At 35.1% G+C, this 20,399-nt stretch overlaps 1 protein-coding gene across 1 annotated transcript; it reads left to right on the plus strand.

The window, feature by feature from the left end:
• Nucleotides 1-1,269: 1,269 nt before the first annotated feature.
• dx (deltex E3 ubiquitin ligase) lies at nucleotides 1,270-19,931 on the plus strand. The gene is made up of 10 exons (XM_088236331.1): nucleotides 1,270-1,396; nucleotides 4,735-4,939; nucleotides 7,899-8,117; nucleotides 8,996-9,211; nucleotides 11,110-11,312; nucleotides 11,973-12,090; nucleotides 14,119-14,357; nucleotides 15,248-15,396; nucleotides 17,678-17,786; nucleotides 18,870-19,931. The coding sequence occupies exons 2-10, from the start codon at nucleotides 4,741-4,743 to the stop codon at nucleotides 19,107-19,109; spliced, it is 1,692 nt and encodes a 563-aa protein (XP_088092457.1). The 5' UTR covers nucleotides 1,270-1,396; nucleotides 4,735-4,740; the 3' UTR covers nucleotides 19,110-19,931.
• The last annotated feature ends 468 nt before the right edge of the window (nucleotides 19,932-20,399 follow it).

The raw sequence follows: 20,399 nt of genomic DNA on the forward strand, positions 1-20,399 counted from the left end.
GTCAACGTTTTCATAAATTCGATGTAAATCTGTAAATCTGAGTAAATTAAACATTGTGAAACAAAAACCAATTTTTATTTTTACCATTCAAAAATAATTTAAACCATTTTAAAAAATGTAAGAATATCCGACCACATTTTAGAAAGTTTTATTTGTTAAATTTGCCAGCTTTTTGTGAAATTATGAAGACTTATTTTTTTATTTTAAATGTTTTTTTATATAAATATTTTGAAAAATCTAAAGAAGAAAATAAAATAAACAAAATATTATGAATTCTGTACATAAAATACAATTTCAAAGTAAAGGTAATCTAGCAAATAGCAAAAATATAAAGATAGTTTTTTTTTCTACATACACAGTTAAAGAAAAATCGTTTAAGGGGCAAGCTCCCTTAATTACGACAATTGCATCAGAACTGAAATGGTTCGTAAAAAAAAAAATATTGGCTTATGCATAGTCAAACACGAACAAATTAAAAGGATTAGAGATAAACTCCTTTGGTTTTGTTAAAAATCCAATTGTGTGCCAACCCTGGTCCAAAAATTCACATTGTATAGAAAAATTCAGGAAATAGTTGACAATTTTGCCTCAATGATGCTATTGTTTAAACATAAACAGTTTTTTTCGCCCAAAAAGTAGTAATAAACCGTATGATAAGGATGATGAAACCAAAAATAACAGTTAATTACCAAGTGGGCAAAATTGTCAACAAGTAGAGATAATTTTGCCCAGCATGTTTTGTCTTCTAAAATTGCATAAATAAAAGAAAAGCAAACGTTTTGTACTTGTAAAAATGCTCAGAATAATTAGTATCACTATTTAACAAAATAAATAGGAGTAGTCCTTTACAAAAAAATATGATTTGTAAAAGTTTGTTAAAACTGGGCAAAATTGTCACGTTTGACGGTATATACTTATGTTTGATAGATAAGCAGTTTTTTAACAATCAACAGATGTTAACCTAAGTGAGGAAGCAAACAATAAATTTATTATAATATGTGTATTGTATAATATGTGTTGTATTGAATATTGTTCTATGGAAAAAATAGGAAATGTAGAGAAATCAGTAGAATTTCAATAGAATTCTGTAGATCGGTAGATTGCTACAAAAATTGGTAGATCTACCGAAAAATCAGTAGTAATGGCAACGCTGGACCCGGCCAGTCTGTCATAGACTTTAAAATTCAGTGTTGCTATAACTAAACAATTATAATGTGGATGCAGCACTACATGTCAAAAATTTTTGAGGAATGCGTTCGATATGCGGTTAACTTCAGTTTGATATTAAAATGGCGGTGTTGCGGGGCTGTTCGTTGTTGACATGATAAATTTAAAAGTTTTTTCTGTTGGAATGTTGCGCTTGTGTCGTGCTTGGACACCTTAAAAGTTTAATTAAGTGAGTTATTCTTTAGTTTAAATAAATTATCCAGTGTATGGTGGCAAATAATTAAGATGATACATTATGGGAAGCTGTGTGTCGGTTGTTTCCCACGCATCTAGCTAGCGGCAGGTTCACGACCGACCGCCAGATCACAGATGATACTAATCGGATCCAATCATTGGTACATCTTGATTTTATTTCGTGAAATATTTAATTGGCTATAGTTTGCACAATTCAATAACGGCACCGAAACTTTCTTCAAATATTTCTCAACTTTAATAATTACATTGGATACCTTATTAAATTATTGTTTACTATTATAGAATTTTATAAGTTTTCAAATCTGACATTTGAATACTTATTCTCATTTTTTATTGCACTTTTTCTTGATTAATTATTGTGGTTTATCAATAAAATATTATTAAAATATAGTATAAACTTTCGTATGATCAAGTTATCAACAACTTTATTAAATATTTAAGAACATGGGCGGCCTTATTGTTAGGTTTCATAAATTTAAACAATGAAAAATATACCGATCAAGGTTTACGTTTATATGCAGAAACAAATCGTAATTATATTTTCATCATCATCATTCCACGTTTGCTCCTTAGTTGGAGGATATGGTATCCACAAAGAGCCTCCATGCATCTCTATCGGCTGCCAACTCCCTTGCGTCCTCCCAAGTCATCTTCTCATCCCGAAGTTCTGACATAAACTGCCGACGAACAGTCAGCAGTGGATGTCCAGAACGTCGAGACCCTGATGCCTTGTAAAATATCGCCTCCGCTTGATGACAGTTGTCACCGGAGTTTGCTGCGTCCGTTCTCTTATTACTTCATTCCTCACAAAGTTAAACTACCGCGCACCCAAGTCTCTTATGAGACACCTATTCTCAAAGCTCAGAATGTTGCTGTTTTGGGCCCTAGTGAGGTGCCACGATTCGCATCTATAGACGAAAATAGGTGTATGCAGGCGTTATATAGGCGGCATTTGGTTTTCACCGAGTAAATATCCGATCTCCAGACAGTCTTCATACTGTTGAATGTGGCACCTGCTACTATAATAATATTTTAGCATAACAATTTTTGTAATGAATATACTTTTCATATGAATTTTTGTGCTGTTTTTTTTATCAATTAATAACAATAACATGCTAATGTTTTTCTTAAATATTATTGTATTTTTCCATGTTAGTATTTTAGCATCAATACTCGAAGAAATATGCGGAGGAGTACATAATATTTTTAGTTCATTTTAAGACGGTGTGCATGAAAATTTATGTTCCCGTTCGCATAGTTAAATTTAATTTGAACCTATGCGAATTTCGTAGACGTCTTACAAATAATGTATTTGACATCATCAGAAATTTATACATGGAAGAACCGACAAAATGACATACTATAGGTACCATGTGCGGCCCGGTCCGTCCGTAGATTGGATGGAATCAATGCATCCCTAAAAATTTGACTTCGAAACAATCATTATCTAATTTTTTTATAAAATCACCTAAAGTTAACTTTTCTTTTTAATATAACAAAATCATTTATATGGTTTTCTCGGTCTTCCTCTATTTCTGCACCTGGGAAATTATGAAGATAATGAATTGACTAATGATTTGAGTTGATGGAGAACATTTCAGTAAAAGTAGACTAACTAAAACTTACTAAAATTAAACTAAGCCAAAAGTAATAATTTTATTTTTATCTATCCATATTATTATAGCTGTCATTTTTTATAATTTTGTAATTTTGAAAATCCCCCCCCCCAAACTTTAAAATTATACTGCCCGCAACGTCTCGAGTTCTCGTCAATGAGTGATCAAAACACATTGAAACATAACTGACAAGAGGCAAAGAAAACACGTGTTAAACTGACGTTTTTTGCACCAACCGCTGACGTGCAGGGATTCTACAACGTTGTTTTACATGATCGGATTAGTTTGTAGGAACGACAAACAGTTTGCACAATGAGTTTTTCTCTGTCATTATGCCGTGTTTTGTTCGTACTCTTTACCGAAGTTTCGGATTGCATTACAGCGTCCATCATCGGGGTTGATGTTATTTGTGTAGAAAAATGTGTAACGTTATGAATTTAGGATTTGCACCGTGTCGCAGTTTTGAGGATTTTGCAAGATTTAAGCAAGCTGTTCCTTTATAATTATCATCATTATTGTTTTCTATTCTGCTTGCATTCAATTTGGAAGCTATTCTTTTCAAAATATCTTTTTCTTAAACATCAGTTTCCTTCTAGAACTTTCTTTAAAATATTTACTTCATAACAGTATGAATGACACATGGCGTAATAATCCAGAAAAACAACTTTTACATCTGAACGGCTTTTCACATTTGAAATTTGAACCCCCTGCAATTATAATTTATTTGTACCACAAACACTCTAACCGTCGAAAAACTTGGCTTGCCTGGAAAGCGGAAATCTGTTACCGATTGCAATCATGATCGGCTATTGTAAACATGTGCTCACATAAACAAATTTTTCCACATGTAAGAAAACATTTTTTTATATCCTATTTCCCGCAACACAGAACTTACTGTTTGACTAGTAACTCTAGTATAAGCGCTGCGAGTCATGGAAGGTAGTGTGTAATATTTGAATAGTACGAGAACCTTTACGTAGATTTTTTACAGACATAAAAGACACCACGAAAGCTACCCTTCGGATATCTATCTGTTTTGTTATCCTTAGTGTTAAAACGGTGCTTTATCTGTTTAGTTTTTTTATTGTTTACTTTTTAGCATGAACACTTTAAAAATTTACTATTATGCTCAATGTTTATTTTGTAAATTTTTTATTTTTTTATTTTATTTATTGATAATTTTAAGTTGCTAGAATTTCACTCGCCCATGCACTTTGTAGCTGCAAGACGATTAGTAATCTAGCTTCAATAGGTAAATGTTATCAACTATCAAATATCTAAATTTAGTAAAAGGGGTGTAGAATTCCAACCGTCCATGCGCTCAGTAGCTGCGAGACTTGTTGTGATCTAATTTTGTATAACTTGATCTAAATTTGTTTTTTATTTCACTTTTTAAAATATCACTAAAACTCTGAACTTCATTGTCAAATATTTAAAAAAAAATATAAATAGGGGATAGATTTCTTACTGTCCATGCGATCTGAAGCTGCAAGACTTGCTGTAATCTAGCTCTTATATATCATAATTGGAGACGAGGAACTAGAATCCCAACCGTCCATGCGCTCTGTAGCTGCAAGACAGGCTTGGATATTTATTTATTCTACAGAGCCCTTGAGGTGATTTTCACAAAAATGGCTCTATATAAATTATCCTAATATATATAACATTGATGATAGTAATAAATGACCATGTCCAGGTAGCGATGGGGTCGCCGCACTGCGTGGTGGTGTGGGAGTGGCAGCAGGGCGCCCGCTGGCTGCCGCACGCGCCCGCCGTGGCGCAGCACCTGGAGCGCGCCCACGCCAAGCAGCTCACGCGCGTGCTGCTGAGCGACGCGGACCCCGAGCTGGCCGGCTGCTACGTCAACTTGCGCACGCAGACGCAGTGCAGTGACAAGCACGGTAACCGCACCCCTCACTCGGTGCTTGCAGTCGAGCAGCTCAGCTGATAGTGACCCGTCGGTCTGATATATGCAGAATTCTACCAACTCCAATTAGACTCTCACAATCAAAATAGCTTGGGTTGTGTGTTTGACGTTGGAGGACATTGTACCAGGAATGCATCTAATGCGTATTTTACAGTATTAAAATATGCAAAACAATATTCCTGATAGTTTTTTATTTTTTATATTTTCAAATTTAATTTTGTCATTGATTTAACTTTACGAGCCTACATAGGACAAACAAACAAACAAACAAACCATCACGCCGTTTCCCCGTAAGGGTAGGCAGAGAGGATAGAACGCCACAACACTCTATCTTTGCACACAGATCTCGCTTCCTCTACATTCATACATCTTCTCATGCACGCGCGCCGATTATTCCGACTTTTGACATGTCCATCTTTAAGTATTTGTTGGATTTGGTCATGCCATGTCTTTCTCGGTCTTCCTCTATTTCTGCATCCATCAACATTCGCATTGTAAATATTCTTAGCCGTTCTCTCGCTGTCCATTCGTTCTACATGTCCAAACCAGCGCAGAGCTCCTTTCTTGATTTTGTCGATAATGCTTGTCTCAGCCTTACATAATGTACGGATCTCAACATTTGTGCATCTATCGTACATAGTTTTACCACACATTCGCCTGAGAGATCGCATTTCGACAGCATTCAGCTTACTTTCATCCCTGTTTTTCCAAGTCCATACTTCGCTCCCATACATCAGGGATGGCCTACATAGGATACTATACTTAATATATCTGTCTTCTTTATTTAAATGTTAAAGTTGTAATTTTTTATGCTAGATTTTAACACAAAAAATATTTATCCTTACTATGCGAAGAATATGAATGAAAGTGACGCCGATACCACAATAAATATGTTTAAGAAAGAGCATGAGAACAGAGCTTATAACAAGGAATACAGAGACGCCGTTAGATGTGTAGCCGGTGTTTGTGTGAAAGAGACAAAAATAACAGAATTAGTTCAATCAGTCGGTTATTGGCAGGGATCAGGAGTGCACGCTAGTTATATGACTGGCGAATTTATGATTTTTAATTTATTTTGCTATAACAGGCGTAAATTGTATTATAATTTTTTTAAATTATGCTTAAGGAATTATTCAACAGTATGTCTCTGTTTTTTATAATATTTGTTTTAAAGTAATATTCTGTCTTTTACTTGAGATAACACGATGTTACATCACCGTCTGTTTTAAGATGGAGATTTTTTATGTTTTAAAGTATGAGTAGATCTATACTAATATAACCATTAAGGGGTCTAGATCTCGAGCCGGGTTGCGGTCCCGAGGCTAGTGCCGCGGACTCACGGATCAAGGGTCCGAGGTTCGAACCGCGCTCTACCACAACTCGGTTGGCATTTTCTAATAGTGAGTTATTGACAACTCGTGAAAATGGCCCCCAAAATTTAAATGTTCGGGTAAATCATAAGAATGCAAATATTTATTTAAAAAACAAAACTAAAACCACTGAATTATAAATGCATAGCTAATCAAATGTAAGAATTTAATAATCAATTTAATATAAATCGAGATCTCATGCACTGTTTTGCACACCCAGAAGCCGTACAAATACAAGTCAGAATTCACCCGTTAAAAGGGCAATTCGCTTGCTGAATACGGCTTCTGCAGTAAAATGGATCTATTTTTCTGTACATATCAGCAGTTTAACTCCTGTCCGATTTCTATTCATTAACTTCTAAATTATATTTACAGTGTGCATTACTCAGTGCTAAAGTAATGCAGACTACAATTTGTCGAATAAATAAACAAATAAAATAGAATTGTATTGAAGAAAATAGTAATAATTGTGTTTGTAAGTATAACACAGTTAATGATTAATTTGTTCTCAAGACATTTTAAGTAATTTGTTGACCTTTATTTTTAAAGGTTACGTTTCCAAAACTTGCTTTTTAAATGTTGATGTGTATTCTTATCTGAACTAAAGTGTTACATATCTAAATGCCATTCTTTGTCTACACAAATACTTCTCTACCCAAATGAATTTCTATTGTGTTCTATAAAAATGTATACCCCGATAAATATAAAACATTTTAATAATATAACTACTAAATAAAATAAATTAAAACAACTTTGTTTTTACACGCTTATTTATTTATTTTTTCTATCGACCTTTTTTAAAGCTACACAAGCTTCTTTATCAAGGTATAATTGACTAATAAATTCTATCCAATTTATTTTATCGATGTTTACCAAATATTAAATATGGAGCTAATAAATCTTATGTTTTATTTATTTATTTATATATACGCCCAATGGGCATTTTTAAGGACATATTTATGCATAGAAAATTATTATTAAGCTAAGTAAAAAGACACAATGGTATATAGTAGACTTGGTAGGAGTGGTAGGGGGAGAGAGGTGTTTATAATTGAATTAGATTCAGTGATCGTTTAAAAGAAGACAACTTGTTATCAAAGAAATCAAGACTGGTATGTTTGTTGGCCAGACCTAAGAATTCTGGGCAGAGGAGAATGAAAACCATAGTTAGTTTTATGGTTATCGGTATGAAAGAGTATGTTTTGTCTGAGGTTTCTACTCGGGATATTTAATTTTATTTAGCTCAGAAGTTCAGGCACATCAAAGTGAGTGAGTTGAGAATTTAAAATAGGACTAGGTTTGAATTATTGATCTAATGGTGCATAGGCCACTGTGTTAGTACACCAATCGCAGCGTATCTTTATCATTTTTGTTACATGAAGGTAAGATGATCAATCTTACGCTTCAGGTACCAGTCCAGGGACTGTGAAAACTTCTACTACTTCAATTGACACCCGAAGCGTAAGATTGATCTTACCTTCTATGCATAAAAAATGATCAAGATTGCTGTGGATAAAGAAATTAATGATGATGCGTATATTTTAATCGCCGGTATATTTCCAGAGGGCATGTCCCTAGAGGTCGCCGTGCGGCGCTCGCTGTACCCCGTGAGCAGCCCCGCCGGGCGCGGCGTGCGCTGGGAGCGGCTGTGCGGGGGCGCCTGGGAGCCCCTGCCCCTGGGGCTGCAGTGCGCGCTGGAGGCGGGGGGCTCCACCGAGGACGGGGGCACCCTGCGCCGCGTGCAGCAGCCGCCCTACCCGCGCACCAAGGCCCGGGACTTAGGTGACCGTTTTCACTGTTCAATTAGAGTACGAAGATGGCCGTCACTTATGAATGAAGGGTCCACAGCAAAATTTACGGACTACGAGCAAAATGACAAATAAAAACCTTATTTGTGGGACACTGGGTTCATTTATTTAATAAAATGGGTTCTCAATTAATGTAATTTATATTTTAAAAAAGAAACTCCTTTCTTAAACTTACCAAAACAAGCTCGTTACAGCAATCATAGCATTCTTATTATTTTTTTGCCAGCTGAGACCCCATATTTATTTTCTATAATTGATAAGACAGGGAGCTTCATTTTGTTAGTTTTGAATATTCTACTTTATTGAACTCGTTAAGGAGAAAAAATGACATCAACATCTCGAAAATTGAAATAATGGGGCGAATGATTACCTGTTTTAGCCGTGTAACCTTCCAATGTGATTTTTCATACTCAAAAGTATAATTATTGAAGATTCTCACCCATCAAAAAAAGTTTCAACTCTATTATTTGACAAATTAAAAAATTGGAGAGTTAGCAAATCACAAAATATTACCTTGAAATTATTTATATAAAAAAAATTGTTTGGAAACTAATGTCATTGATCAGCCAGGTGGAATTTTTTGCATACAATTGTTGAAAGGGACAATCCGCTTTGTGGATTAATGGTTTGAAACCTAAATATGACCTATTTATTGATTTTTATGGTATATTTATCAAATTAAAAAGATCTTTAGATATATTTATCACAGAAAAGGTTTTCAAAAATAAATATCTGTCAATAAAACTTGTAAAATATATTCCTCGGCACGGGATTTGCCAGTGAGGAATACATTATAACCAAATCATATATATTTTTTGTCGATGGAATCTTTAATAAATATTTCCCTTCCAGCGGCGGCTCCGAGACGAGTCCCCCACCAGCACACGGGCTCCAGCACCAAGTCCACGGTGTCGTGCGCCTCCAGCAAGTCCGCACACAGCCAGCACAGCCAGCAGGCGCCCCCCGTAGTGCGCGCTCCCGCCCGCCCGCCGCCCCGCGAGCCCCACAAGGAGACCAGAGCCAAACCCAACCTGGCCAGGCAAATACTGCATAACCTCAACATTTTTAGTAAGGACTTATTTTTTAGCGTTCGAGAAATAACAGTGCGATCAAAATGATTCCCGGCAAAGATAAAAATGTTCACTAACATAATAATTGAAATGATATGAAGGTCTTAAGGTCCGTTACTGGAAAAACACTCCGAGACTGAATCCGTAATACTGTAATTAGAGTCACGTGTGAAATAGAGGATATTGTACGGTGGAGCAGATCCAGAAGATGATGTTGGAGGGACCGTGTGGACAGAACGAGCAGCGACAGACTTGTGTATACTGCAGCTGATGAAATCCCATTAGGATAACGTCCACCTGGAAGACCACCTAAGAGATGGAGGAACAGTTGGACCTCATCATCTCGGGAGAACAACTGAGGGCATTGGAAGCCAAGATAGCAAACTCCCGTTTTGGTGTTTTTGAGAAAAATAACAAAAACTGCTACACTAATGCCAAAGAGAGTCTTCATGTTAGAAATGTTATTTTCTCTGAACTTAAACTTTAAGATACTAATAAATTAGCTTTAATAGAAACACAAATTCAAAAAACTTTCTTACTATTTGTATGGCACGGCCATTTTGAATATTTTAATCTTAAGCCTGTCATTGGTTGAATAAAATGGCTGATGAATATTTCTATGCTTGCTCCCAAACATTATTTTCAAACTATCAGAAGTATGATTTTAAACTACATTTGCAACTCAACTCATGATTTTTATGAAAATAAAGTAGATAAACTACACAATGACATCATAACCAAAAAATAAATTTCTTTGGAGGTTGCCATCTTTGCTTCCAATGCCCTCGACTAGTTTTCTGTAACACAGATCTTAGAATATCTTAAAAGATTAAGAAGAAGAAGATAATTATTGAATATGATTGTATTTTAACTATGTAAATATTTTTTTCTCAAACCATGTTTCTTGGAATCTTAACTTGTCCTCTGCTTACTGGCCTTGTTCAGCTTGGCATTTATAGATGTCATATATCAAGAAAATCTAGTAGTTTTACAGATAAATATTATCTAAAAACTTCAACCTTTGTCTAGCTTGGAAACCAATCCAATATACAAATTTCTGGTCTTTAAAAAAACTTATCCCTTTACAACGATCTCCAAATGTAGTATTTAAACCAAGTATATTAATTTATTTGCTACTTATTTAGTTCATTTAACAATTTTAAATACATGTTTTATACGGGTACAATTGAAATAAAAGACAGCTAAAGAAAAGTAAAGCTTGGACCAAAAATTAAATTTTAATTATATTCTAGAGCAGTGGTCGCAAACCACATAAAAATTTATCAATTACATAATGTATTAGGTACCTAGGCCCCGATTGCAATGGGAAGTCAACATTTATCTCAAATTTTATCTACAAAGTAAAATTGAATTTTTTGTATGAAAAGCAGAATATGCATTCAATTTTTTCTTTTAAACATGTTCAATTATAGGCTACTGACGAAGGTACTTTAACCCATTTTCATACACCAATATCGGTTTTTCTTTATAGACAGTCGAAGATAACTCTGTTAACTTCCCATTGTAATCGGGGCTCAGGTTATCTTAGAGTAGGCTTAGAGAAGACTTACACCAAAAAAGTCCAGATCTTGCCTCAAGTTTACAAGCGACACAATCAGGACATTAGTGCATAGAAAATAATATACATAGAGAATAAAAAAAATGCCATCAACCGCCTATTGGCAAAATATTGAATGTTATATGATATAAAGTGATCACTTAGCCCAGCCAATGATCGATCATAAGCTCTCTAAATGCCTAGACTTCCGTAATTTCAACAACTTCAATATGATATTGATATAAATCTCGTCCAGAATTAGTCTATGACGATTTCAATATACTCAAAATATTGTCAAACTCCCTATTTTTAATTTCAAATCCCTCTTTTCCTCTCAGGTCACAAGACGCCCACCACCAACTCGGTCAACTCGAGCGACAGGGTGAACGGGGGCCTGCTGGCGGAGCCTGCCGGGCGTCGGGGGCCCCCGGAGAGCGGGGCCCTGGACGCCGACTCCTCCAGCACCCGCTCGGGGCGGAGACTCAGTGTGGACACCATCTCCACCTACCTCAGCCACGAGAGCAAGGATAGTCTCAATCAGGTACCCACTGCAAGAAAATAGGATAATTTGCATAAAATGCGTACAGTGATTTTTCCCCTAAATGTCGGTATATGGTATCACTTTTTTTACTGTGGTACCTCAGAATTGCAACTGTCGTGTGGCACATCGCAGCAAAACTATTTCACACTTTTATGATAACTGTTTAAACCATTTTCTTTTCTCATTATGTTTATAACTTCAAATAATATTTCTATTGCCACACTACTAAACTTTCTGTATTTAAATTTATTGACGTAAAGACTAATTTCTTCCTAAACATGCATCAACTGCACGTCACAATTTAGTAAAATGTCAAAATTAGACAAACAAAAAGGTCGATTACACTGTATCTACTTTGAATTTAGTTTGTGACAAGAATTATCCTTTTTTTTATTTACCTTGATTTTATTTTCCATTTTGGGCAAACGCGGCGGCGCGCGGCTCAACGTTTTTTGACAGATTTAACGAGTTTGATTTTTTTTTTTAGCGTTAAACCCGTGTTATGAAAAACGTTATTTGGGGGGAATATTTGAATGAGAATATATGGAAAAAAATGGGACTAGAACATTTCGGCATAAAAAGTGGAAATACATTGAGGAACGTGAAAATGAGGTTTTACTGTATTTAAAAAATAATTAGAATTTCTATTGTGTGTTTTAGCAATCAGTAAGTGACCTTTTGGACTGCAGTATGGGAAGTGACGATGTGTTTGACAGCGAGCCCCTCCCTGGACAGATGTCCAGACCGAAGACACCATCCTCCAATGGCAGCATTGTCGGTAAGTCCACTGTCCGCTGAAATAATTCAGTCAGATGAATCTCGCCCGCACCAATAAGGTTTAAGCTCTTCAATTTCACAAAAATCAACAGTTACAAGAATTGAAGAAATACAGATGTTCAAACATATGCAGAATGGCGATTTCAATGGTGGCACGGTATGCGGTGTGTAAATGACTTGACTCCCATATTCCCCTTTCTAAAATCTTCTCCGTCTTTGGACTAAAAATATTGTTGGCCGTTTATTTAATTGGTTAGTTGGAATTAATTGCCATTTGGCAATAATCCGACTTGCCAATGAACTACTTACCGATGTATTTTGAATTGCAAAAGCTAATTTTTACTGACAGCTTTGTCAATTTTGCTGACTGCTGATTGTCTCTGTTGACAAGATGACATCACCCATTGAAAATGATGATCTAATTCACATATTTAGCAAATTGATTGACGAGAAACTTGATCCATCTTTATAATGCTTAGTATAAAAATTAATAATGTTTCCCATTATATAAAGGAATAACAACGGACCAGATTATATGCGAGTAAAGTTTGAAAATATGCAACAGAAAATATTTTAAAAAATATGGTTATTGTTTATTTATTGACAATAATGTTTTTTCTAAATTTTCTGTTGTTCAGTTGTGCCTTCTATCATTCAAAATATATTTATACATTGAGAATGAATATTTCACGTCCACCGAGAGTTACCGTACAGTGCACGAACTGAGGTGCTATATTAGTGCATATTTAAAAAAAAAAAAAAATTAAATATATATTTGGACCCCTGTATTTAGTAGCCTTACGTTTCATGTACAAGGCTAAGGTACTCGGAAAAAATCGTTTTTGTTTGTCTTGGAAATGGGATGTTCGATCACTGATTTTGGTTTATTACCTTTATGAGTCCAATCACCATTGTTGCAAAGTTCAAGAACAATGGCGCGTGATAACTACTTTTAACGACAGTGGGGATATCTGTTAAGGATATTCCATCCTTCTTGCATTCTGCTTCAAGATTATGGCGTTGCAAACTGAAAAATGGGCACTGAAATAACAGATGTTCGATACTCTGTGAAGAAATATCATCGCATGGGCAATAGTCATCATTCCTTAATTTAAGCTTATATAGATAACTTCTCATAGCTCCGTGTCCGGTAAAAATTTGCGTCGTTTTGAAAGTACTTTGGTGATGATGACGGAAGTTGGTGCATCAGCCAGCGTTGGGAAAAACATTTTAGTGATTTTACCTGTAGAAGAAGCGCGGTAATGATCCTCCCAACGCTGCTGCGTATTTTGTTTTATACAGCGTTTAGCAAAGCTAAGGGGAAATTCTGAGAAGAAAGGTGTTGTTCTTTTACAAGTTGCGGCTCTTGCTCGTTCATCCGCTCTCTCATTTCCTACGATACCAGCATGTCCTCTTTAGTGCACATTGTCTTCACCCGTGCCATTAATAAAACTATTCATTCGACATAAATCGACTCAAGACAGGATCTGGACTTTTTTGGTGTAAGTCTTTCTAGATTCAAACAATCACTAAGATAGACCAGATCTTGTCTTGTGCTAGTAATTATTATGAAAAATTTTGTCCTAGCTTTTTTTTTCTTAAGTTGTATTGTATTTCAATTGTTCCTGTATATATTAATATAAATGAATACATAATAAATAAATAAAGGTTTGAAGGCAGGGTTGTTTTGTAAAATATTTTCAAGCGTTTTTCTAACTTTGTGCGGGAATATCTCTGGCAATTTGGAGTTCAATTCAGTCAGTAAAATATGTTAAAACCTATAAAAAGAACCAAAATGTGCATTTGTCTATAATCTGGTCTCTAGGAATAACAATCCAGTTTACAACTATGGGAAATACCGTCTTAAAAAATATTTTTATGCCCCTTACACAAGTAAAAATTTACATCAACGACATCTTATATATTTACTGTAGGACATTTACATATTTATAATTTTAATCTGCACCATGCAGTATTGATACAGAGTGTTATTAGCATTCTTAAAAGTTTGGCGAAAACCTCTTCCCAGGTGTAGACGCGGCGTCCAGCGTCATATCCGGCTTCGTGCGGGTGGTGGAGACCGTCCAGTGGGGCGCCGTGTGCCCGCCGTGCCTCGCCCCGCTGGCGCCCCCGGGGCCCGCACCCCCCCCTCCCCCGCAGGCGCCGCCCGCCAAGCCCCGCCTCGTGGTCGCCCTGTCGCTGTGCTCGCACATGATGCACCTGGCGTGCCTCAACAGGATGCTGACGAGGCAGCAGAGAACCAACAAGGTATGGAGTTTGGGGAAGAATTTGGACATGAGAATGGTCAAGGGCAGGTGAGGTAGCAGTAGATACACCGATGCCAATAGGGCAGGATTCGTTATACGCAGGCAGCATTTGCTGGTGCGTCTATATCTCCGCTGCGCCTGTTCTTTTTCCCTCAAAAAAGCATCTAGACAGATTTTGAACTGGTTGACTGAAATAAAATGGAAAACTAGACTTGTCAATTTATTTCAGTCTGATATTAACCTGCTGGAAAGGAACTTTTTCTTGGGATTGGGGACGTTAGAGCTTCCAGTACAAAAAACATAGTAAAAGACATGAAAAAATGTTAAAAATGTAGTAAAAGACATAGTAAAAACATAGTAAGAAACATAGTAAAAGATGTAGTAAAAAATCTAGTAAAAGACATAGTAAAAAATATATTTAAAAACCTAATAAAAACAAAAAACATAGTTAGAAACATAGTAAAATAGTATTACAGTTCCATTTTCTTATAAAATTGTCCTTCAATCCTTAGTAAAAAACTTAGTAAAAAATGTAGTAAAAATCATAGTAAAAATATAGTAAAACAAGTAGTAAAACATATTTAAAAATCTAGTAAAATACTTAGTAAAAACAGAACATAGTAAGAAACATAGTAAAAAAACATTGTTCAAAATGTAGTAAAAGACATAGTAAAAAATATGCTAATTAACCTAATAAAAACAAAAAACATAGTAAGAAACATAGTAAAAAATATATCTAAAAACCTAATAACAAACAGCATAGTATGAAAGACAGTAAAATAGTATTGCAGTTCCATTTTATTTTAAAAGTGTCCTTAATAATCCACTATAGTGTTTTTCTGGTACAAGATTGATCTATAAGTTATTTGATATATTGATCTTGAATTACAGGGTGCTCTATACATCCAGTGTCCCGTGTGCTCCAAGGTATATGGAGAAATGCGGGGCAACCAGCCCCCGGGGATTATGGGATGGGGGCTTCAGGCGCACCCCCTACCCGGACAGAATGCCTCTACCCACACTATTCAAATCACATACAAGTTAGTAAACACCATCTTCCATTCTATACTAGAGTCCTATGGGATCGAAGACGGCAATTGTATGGTTTAAAATCTCTGCTTCACCTTGCTTTCTGTGAATAGGTACAGATTTGTAAGAAAATTCTAATGCTCGTATTTAGAGGCAAAACTCAAGGTGAGGAAAGTACATTCTAATCTCATATGCAGAGAATAACTCGAAGGCGAGGATAGTAGAATGTACTTTCCTCACATTGAGTTTGGTTCTTGTCGTAAAAATCCTGTGGCTTAGTAATTAAAGCAGTAAATTTATTATAATCTAGAGCAATTTTCAGGGGGTGTGTGTGTGCATAGTTTTCTTTTTGTCAACAATATTTTAGTGTGTATAAATATTTGTAGACATGTTGTTTTGTTTATGTTATATGGGTGTCTGCGTATTTCAATTGCCTCCTTTATTATTTACGCACTTTTTTTTAGAAAAATAAATATTTGCGTTCTTACGATTTACCCAAATATTTCATTTTGAGGGCCATTTTCAATGAGTTGGAAAAAATTCACTATTAGAAAATGGGAATCAAGTTAGGGTATAGTGGGATTCGAACCACGGAATTTTGAGCCGTGAGTCCGAGACACTAGCCACGGCACCACAACCCGATTCAAATTTAATCTGGGTTCATGCAAAATTTCTGATCCAAGTGAAAAGATGTTTTGTTTCTATAGTGTTTTGCTATAGCTGATTTTTAGGGTGCCCAAGTTTACACCCTCTATTGTGTTCATTAATTCTTTTCTTTGCTGGGCACTTTTTCACATCTTCGGCAGCTCAGTTTTATAAACTGCTTCAGTTTGGCTCTTGTCTTTCAGGATTAATAAATGATCCTTTATTTTACCCACATTCTCAAATGTTGTTAAAATATTTTGTTTTTAAAGAACTTTGGCTATCCTGTCAGTAAAATTCCGTACTTATGGTAGATAGCCGATGCGTCGGAACAAATCCAACATCCACGGGATAACCCAAAAAAGACGATAAATTTTGAAAACAGTCACCTATTTAAAAATACAAATTGCTGGCTTTGATCGCAAATGACATATTTTATTTTTGTTGTTGTTTTTAGTTTTAAAAAAATTAGGCTTTGCTCATGATAAATTCATGAATATTGCTTTTTAGATGAGAGAAAAATTGTGATTTGTACTGCAAAAATTCTTTAGTGTTTTATTCACAGCATGTGATATTATTTATTTACTTATTTTTATCAATCAGCAGAACTCACCGACAAGAACCTGCGACGTCACTGGTAGAGTAATTTCAAAATTACAAAACTCTAAAAAAATCATAGCGCCCCAATTATCGCATTAGCGATACATAAAAATATTTATGAAAACCACTTAATTTTTTCATTTTGGCTATGCCATCAAATGTAAAAGCTATGGAATATTTTTTTTTTAATCATCTTATTTATACTTCTATACTATACATTATTCATCCCAAATCAACACGGGTCTTTGGTCCCACGGAGTTGGAATTTATCCCTCAATAATGTGAATAAATATTTTTTTTATATACAATATTTTATTTTATTTTATTTTATTTGGGAAATCAACAGTTCTACATACATATTTTTAGTAAACAGACAGATATAGTGTATAAACTCAGAACTAATAACAGATTTCCACATAGTATACAAAGTTAGTAAAGAAAATATATTACATATCAAATAAATACATGCAATTTATACATATAAAAATGTTATTTTCATGTACTCAATTATCAAAGATTTTTTAAATATTTATTTTAAGAACATTAAGTTACTGTAAATTGGGCGGGATAAGGACAAGAATGCTTGAAGAGAGGATAAGGAGGGGAGGGGAGATGTACATATTTATTATTATAATGTCTACATAATACATTTTTAGTGTAAATTTTAAATCTGACAGAGTGATGTTTGTGTAATCTATATATTATTATAAAAGAGATTTATAATATCAACGGTAGACACGCAAAAGTTCCTCAGCGACATGTAACAGCTTTACAGAAGAGCCAATTAAAATTTTTTAAAATTTAGTCATTAAAAAAATCTCATATACATGTACCATTATTTTGGCGTGGTTCTTACAAAATCGAAATAAAAATGAAAAATATTAGATATTTTATTAATAATAAAAAAATAAATGGCTTTTCTCTAAAATCGCTACACGTTGTTTAGAAGCTTTTGCCTTTCCACCTTCGATACATATGTGAGCTGTATCTGTGCCTGCACGGTTGTGTATTTTCCGCATGTAACTAGTGTATTTGTGTGTGTCTGCGTAGCGTTGTGTCAGGAGTACAGGGTCCCGAGCATCCGTCCCCCGGCCGACCCTACTACGCCGTGGGCTTCCCCCGACAGTGCTTCCTGCCGGACAACCAGCAAGGGAGAAGGGTCAGTATGCGATACGTCTCTACCTGCCTTCTAAGGAACCCACTGACTTTTTTACATTGTACCAATTTTACGAGCTAAAAAGCTGTCACTAAACCTGGAACAACTTACTAAGATAGCGTATATTTGATAGTACATCTTTTACATTTTTTTTATTTTGTATGAACACCAATAGAAGTTTTATGTTAATGATATATATCATCGAAATTTGAAATGCTTTAAGGGTCAAGGTATAAATTTTAAAATGAGATTTTTACATTTCCCATGTCAGATTTTTAACCTGTAGTGTAGCATATAGTAACATGTCAAATAAATAAGACAAGGACATCATTTATAATATATAAGACAAGGACATAAATTATAATTTATAAGACAAGGGCATAAATTATAATTTATAAGACAAGGACATCATTTATAATTTTAAGATAGAATAAATAAAATAATTAGTTTGAGACCCCTGAAACATTATGTATACAAGCAGTCATACTTGCTTCCTAGATGGGTTTACGCCCATTTGGTTGTACATAGGAAGTGGGTATTACTGACTTTGCAACAATAACCAATGAACCAGAGATTCAGTCTAATATACTCGTATAAAGGTCTATTTATTTTTATTTTTGCTGAATTTGTGTGCCTAATAATGTGTGCCTATTACCTATGTAAGATTTACAAACCTAAAATGCATCTCTTTTTTACTACTTTTCTTCTATATTCCCTTCTCAAAAATGTTTTCAAAAATGCTCAAAAATAAAATACAACTAAATGAATTTTTAAGCTAGGCTAAAGAAAAAAATACTGACCTCAAGACTGTGTGTTTAAGTGATTGTTTAAACCTCGAGGTACCAGGTTTGATTCCCGGGAAGGTAGGTATGAAATATTTGTTTTTAAAGGTGGTTTTCTACTGAAGTATTTCATTGTCCCTGGACTGGCACGCAAGCGTAAGACTGATCACCTTATCTTCCTGTAACAGATGATCTAGATACGCCGCATTTGATTTAACAATGCAGTGCCCAATCCAACATCGAGTGTGGATAAAGGGTATGATGATAATGTATAAATCTAAAAAAAATAATGTCAATTTTTCAGGTGCTGAACCTGCTGTCCATCGCTTGGGAGCGCCGCCTCATCTTCACAATCGGGCGCTCCGTGACCACGGGGCGCGAGGACGTGGTCACCTGGGGCGGCATCGAGCACCGCACGGAGAAGGGCCAGTACTCCAGCCAGGCGGAGGCCGCTCTGTTCCTGGAGCGCGTCGTCCGCCAGCTCAACATGCGCGGCGTCAGCGACGGCCAGGACGAGCAGGGGCTGTACCAGGAGCTGTCCTAGCGGACCCGGAGGAAGCGCCTCCCGACCGACCGTCAACTGTTAGAATATTCCCGAGGACGTGATCTGTGCAATTTCGGTTAATTTGTTAAAATATTTATTTTAGAAATTAAAGACTAGTAATACTTATATCACAAATTTGGAATAACCAGTGACCGGTTTCGTCGCTTTCACGACATATTTGAGGATATAAAATTATTAATGTGTATTTTGTGGAAATTGTGATGGAATACAAGAGCGACGGAACCGGATATTGGTCTAACGAAAGTGGATTAAAGTATAAACATTTCGGTACCTTAAAGTATAAACTACGGGAGTCGCGTTTAACGAAATGTTCAGAAAACAAGATTTTGTGATTGTGCGATTTCGAAAACATTACAACTTTTGAACCAAATGAGATAATATCTATCTATGAAGAACTTTTAATGTATAATAATTATTATTTTGATATATATCTGTACCTCAGAGGCAGACAGATGCAAATCCAGAATTTAATGATATGACATTTCGATTTTTGTATCCAGTTTATGATCATGTCGATTAATTTTTAAGAAACCTAAGTCTTATAATGAATGAACCAATGTATTAAGATACTGAAAATACAAATTAATGCTTTAAATTACTAGAAATCACTTAGAGAAAGCAGATTCTGTAGGTTTTTGTTGAACATTGGACGTTTGTATTTGCATCCGTCTCCCTCTGAGGTACCATAATTTAAATAGCATATCTGCGACTACTGATTTATTTTGCATTAAAACAAGGTAGACTGAGTTTTTTGCTGACATTTCTTAGGGAAACTGTAATTTAATTATAATATTTTAAAAATGTATGTAGTTTTATTCCACTTTCATTTATAATTTTTACCAGTGATCGAGATTCAGCATGACCGACATCGTCAGATCCCAGCGGCCCCTGTTGTAGTTTTCATAAAATTTAACTCTTTATAATTAAAATACTTAAATTCATATTTGATTATATAAAATCGTGATTTACAATACCTGCTTGCGCTTGTATATAACATAGAAATTTGTTTCGTCTCCCACCAGTCTGACGATATCGGCCACGACGAAATCCGGTCACTGGTAAAAATTATAAATAAAAGTGGAAAAAAACTATGCACGTATTTTTATTATTATAAACATTTATACGAGAATAGTGGACCCCGTGTTTTATCCTGTAAGGTACAGATTTTATTTAAGTAACTTTTTGTTTTATAAAATTAAAATGAACTACATTTAAAAATATAAACTTCCGGTAGTTTTCAACATATATACAACCTATGCATAAAAAGGA

Source organism: Micrasema longulum, unplaced genomic scaffold, assembly GCF_059751315.1.
Source record: "Micrasema longulum isolate JH-2025_06_02 unplaced genomic scaffold, ASM5975131v1 h1tg001536l, whole genome shotgun sequence".
NCBI lineage: Eukaryota > Metazoa > Arthropoda > Insecta > Trichoptera > Brachycentridae > Micrasema > Micrasema longulum.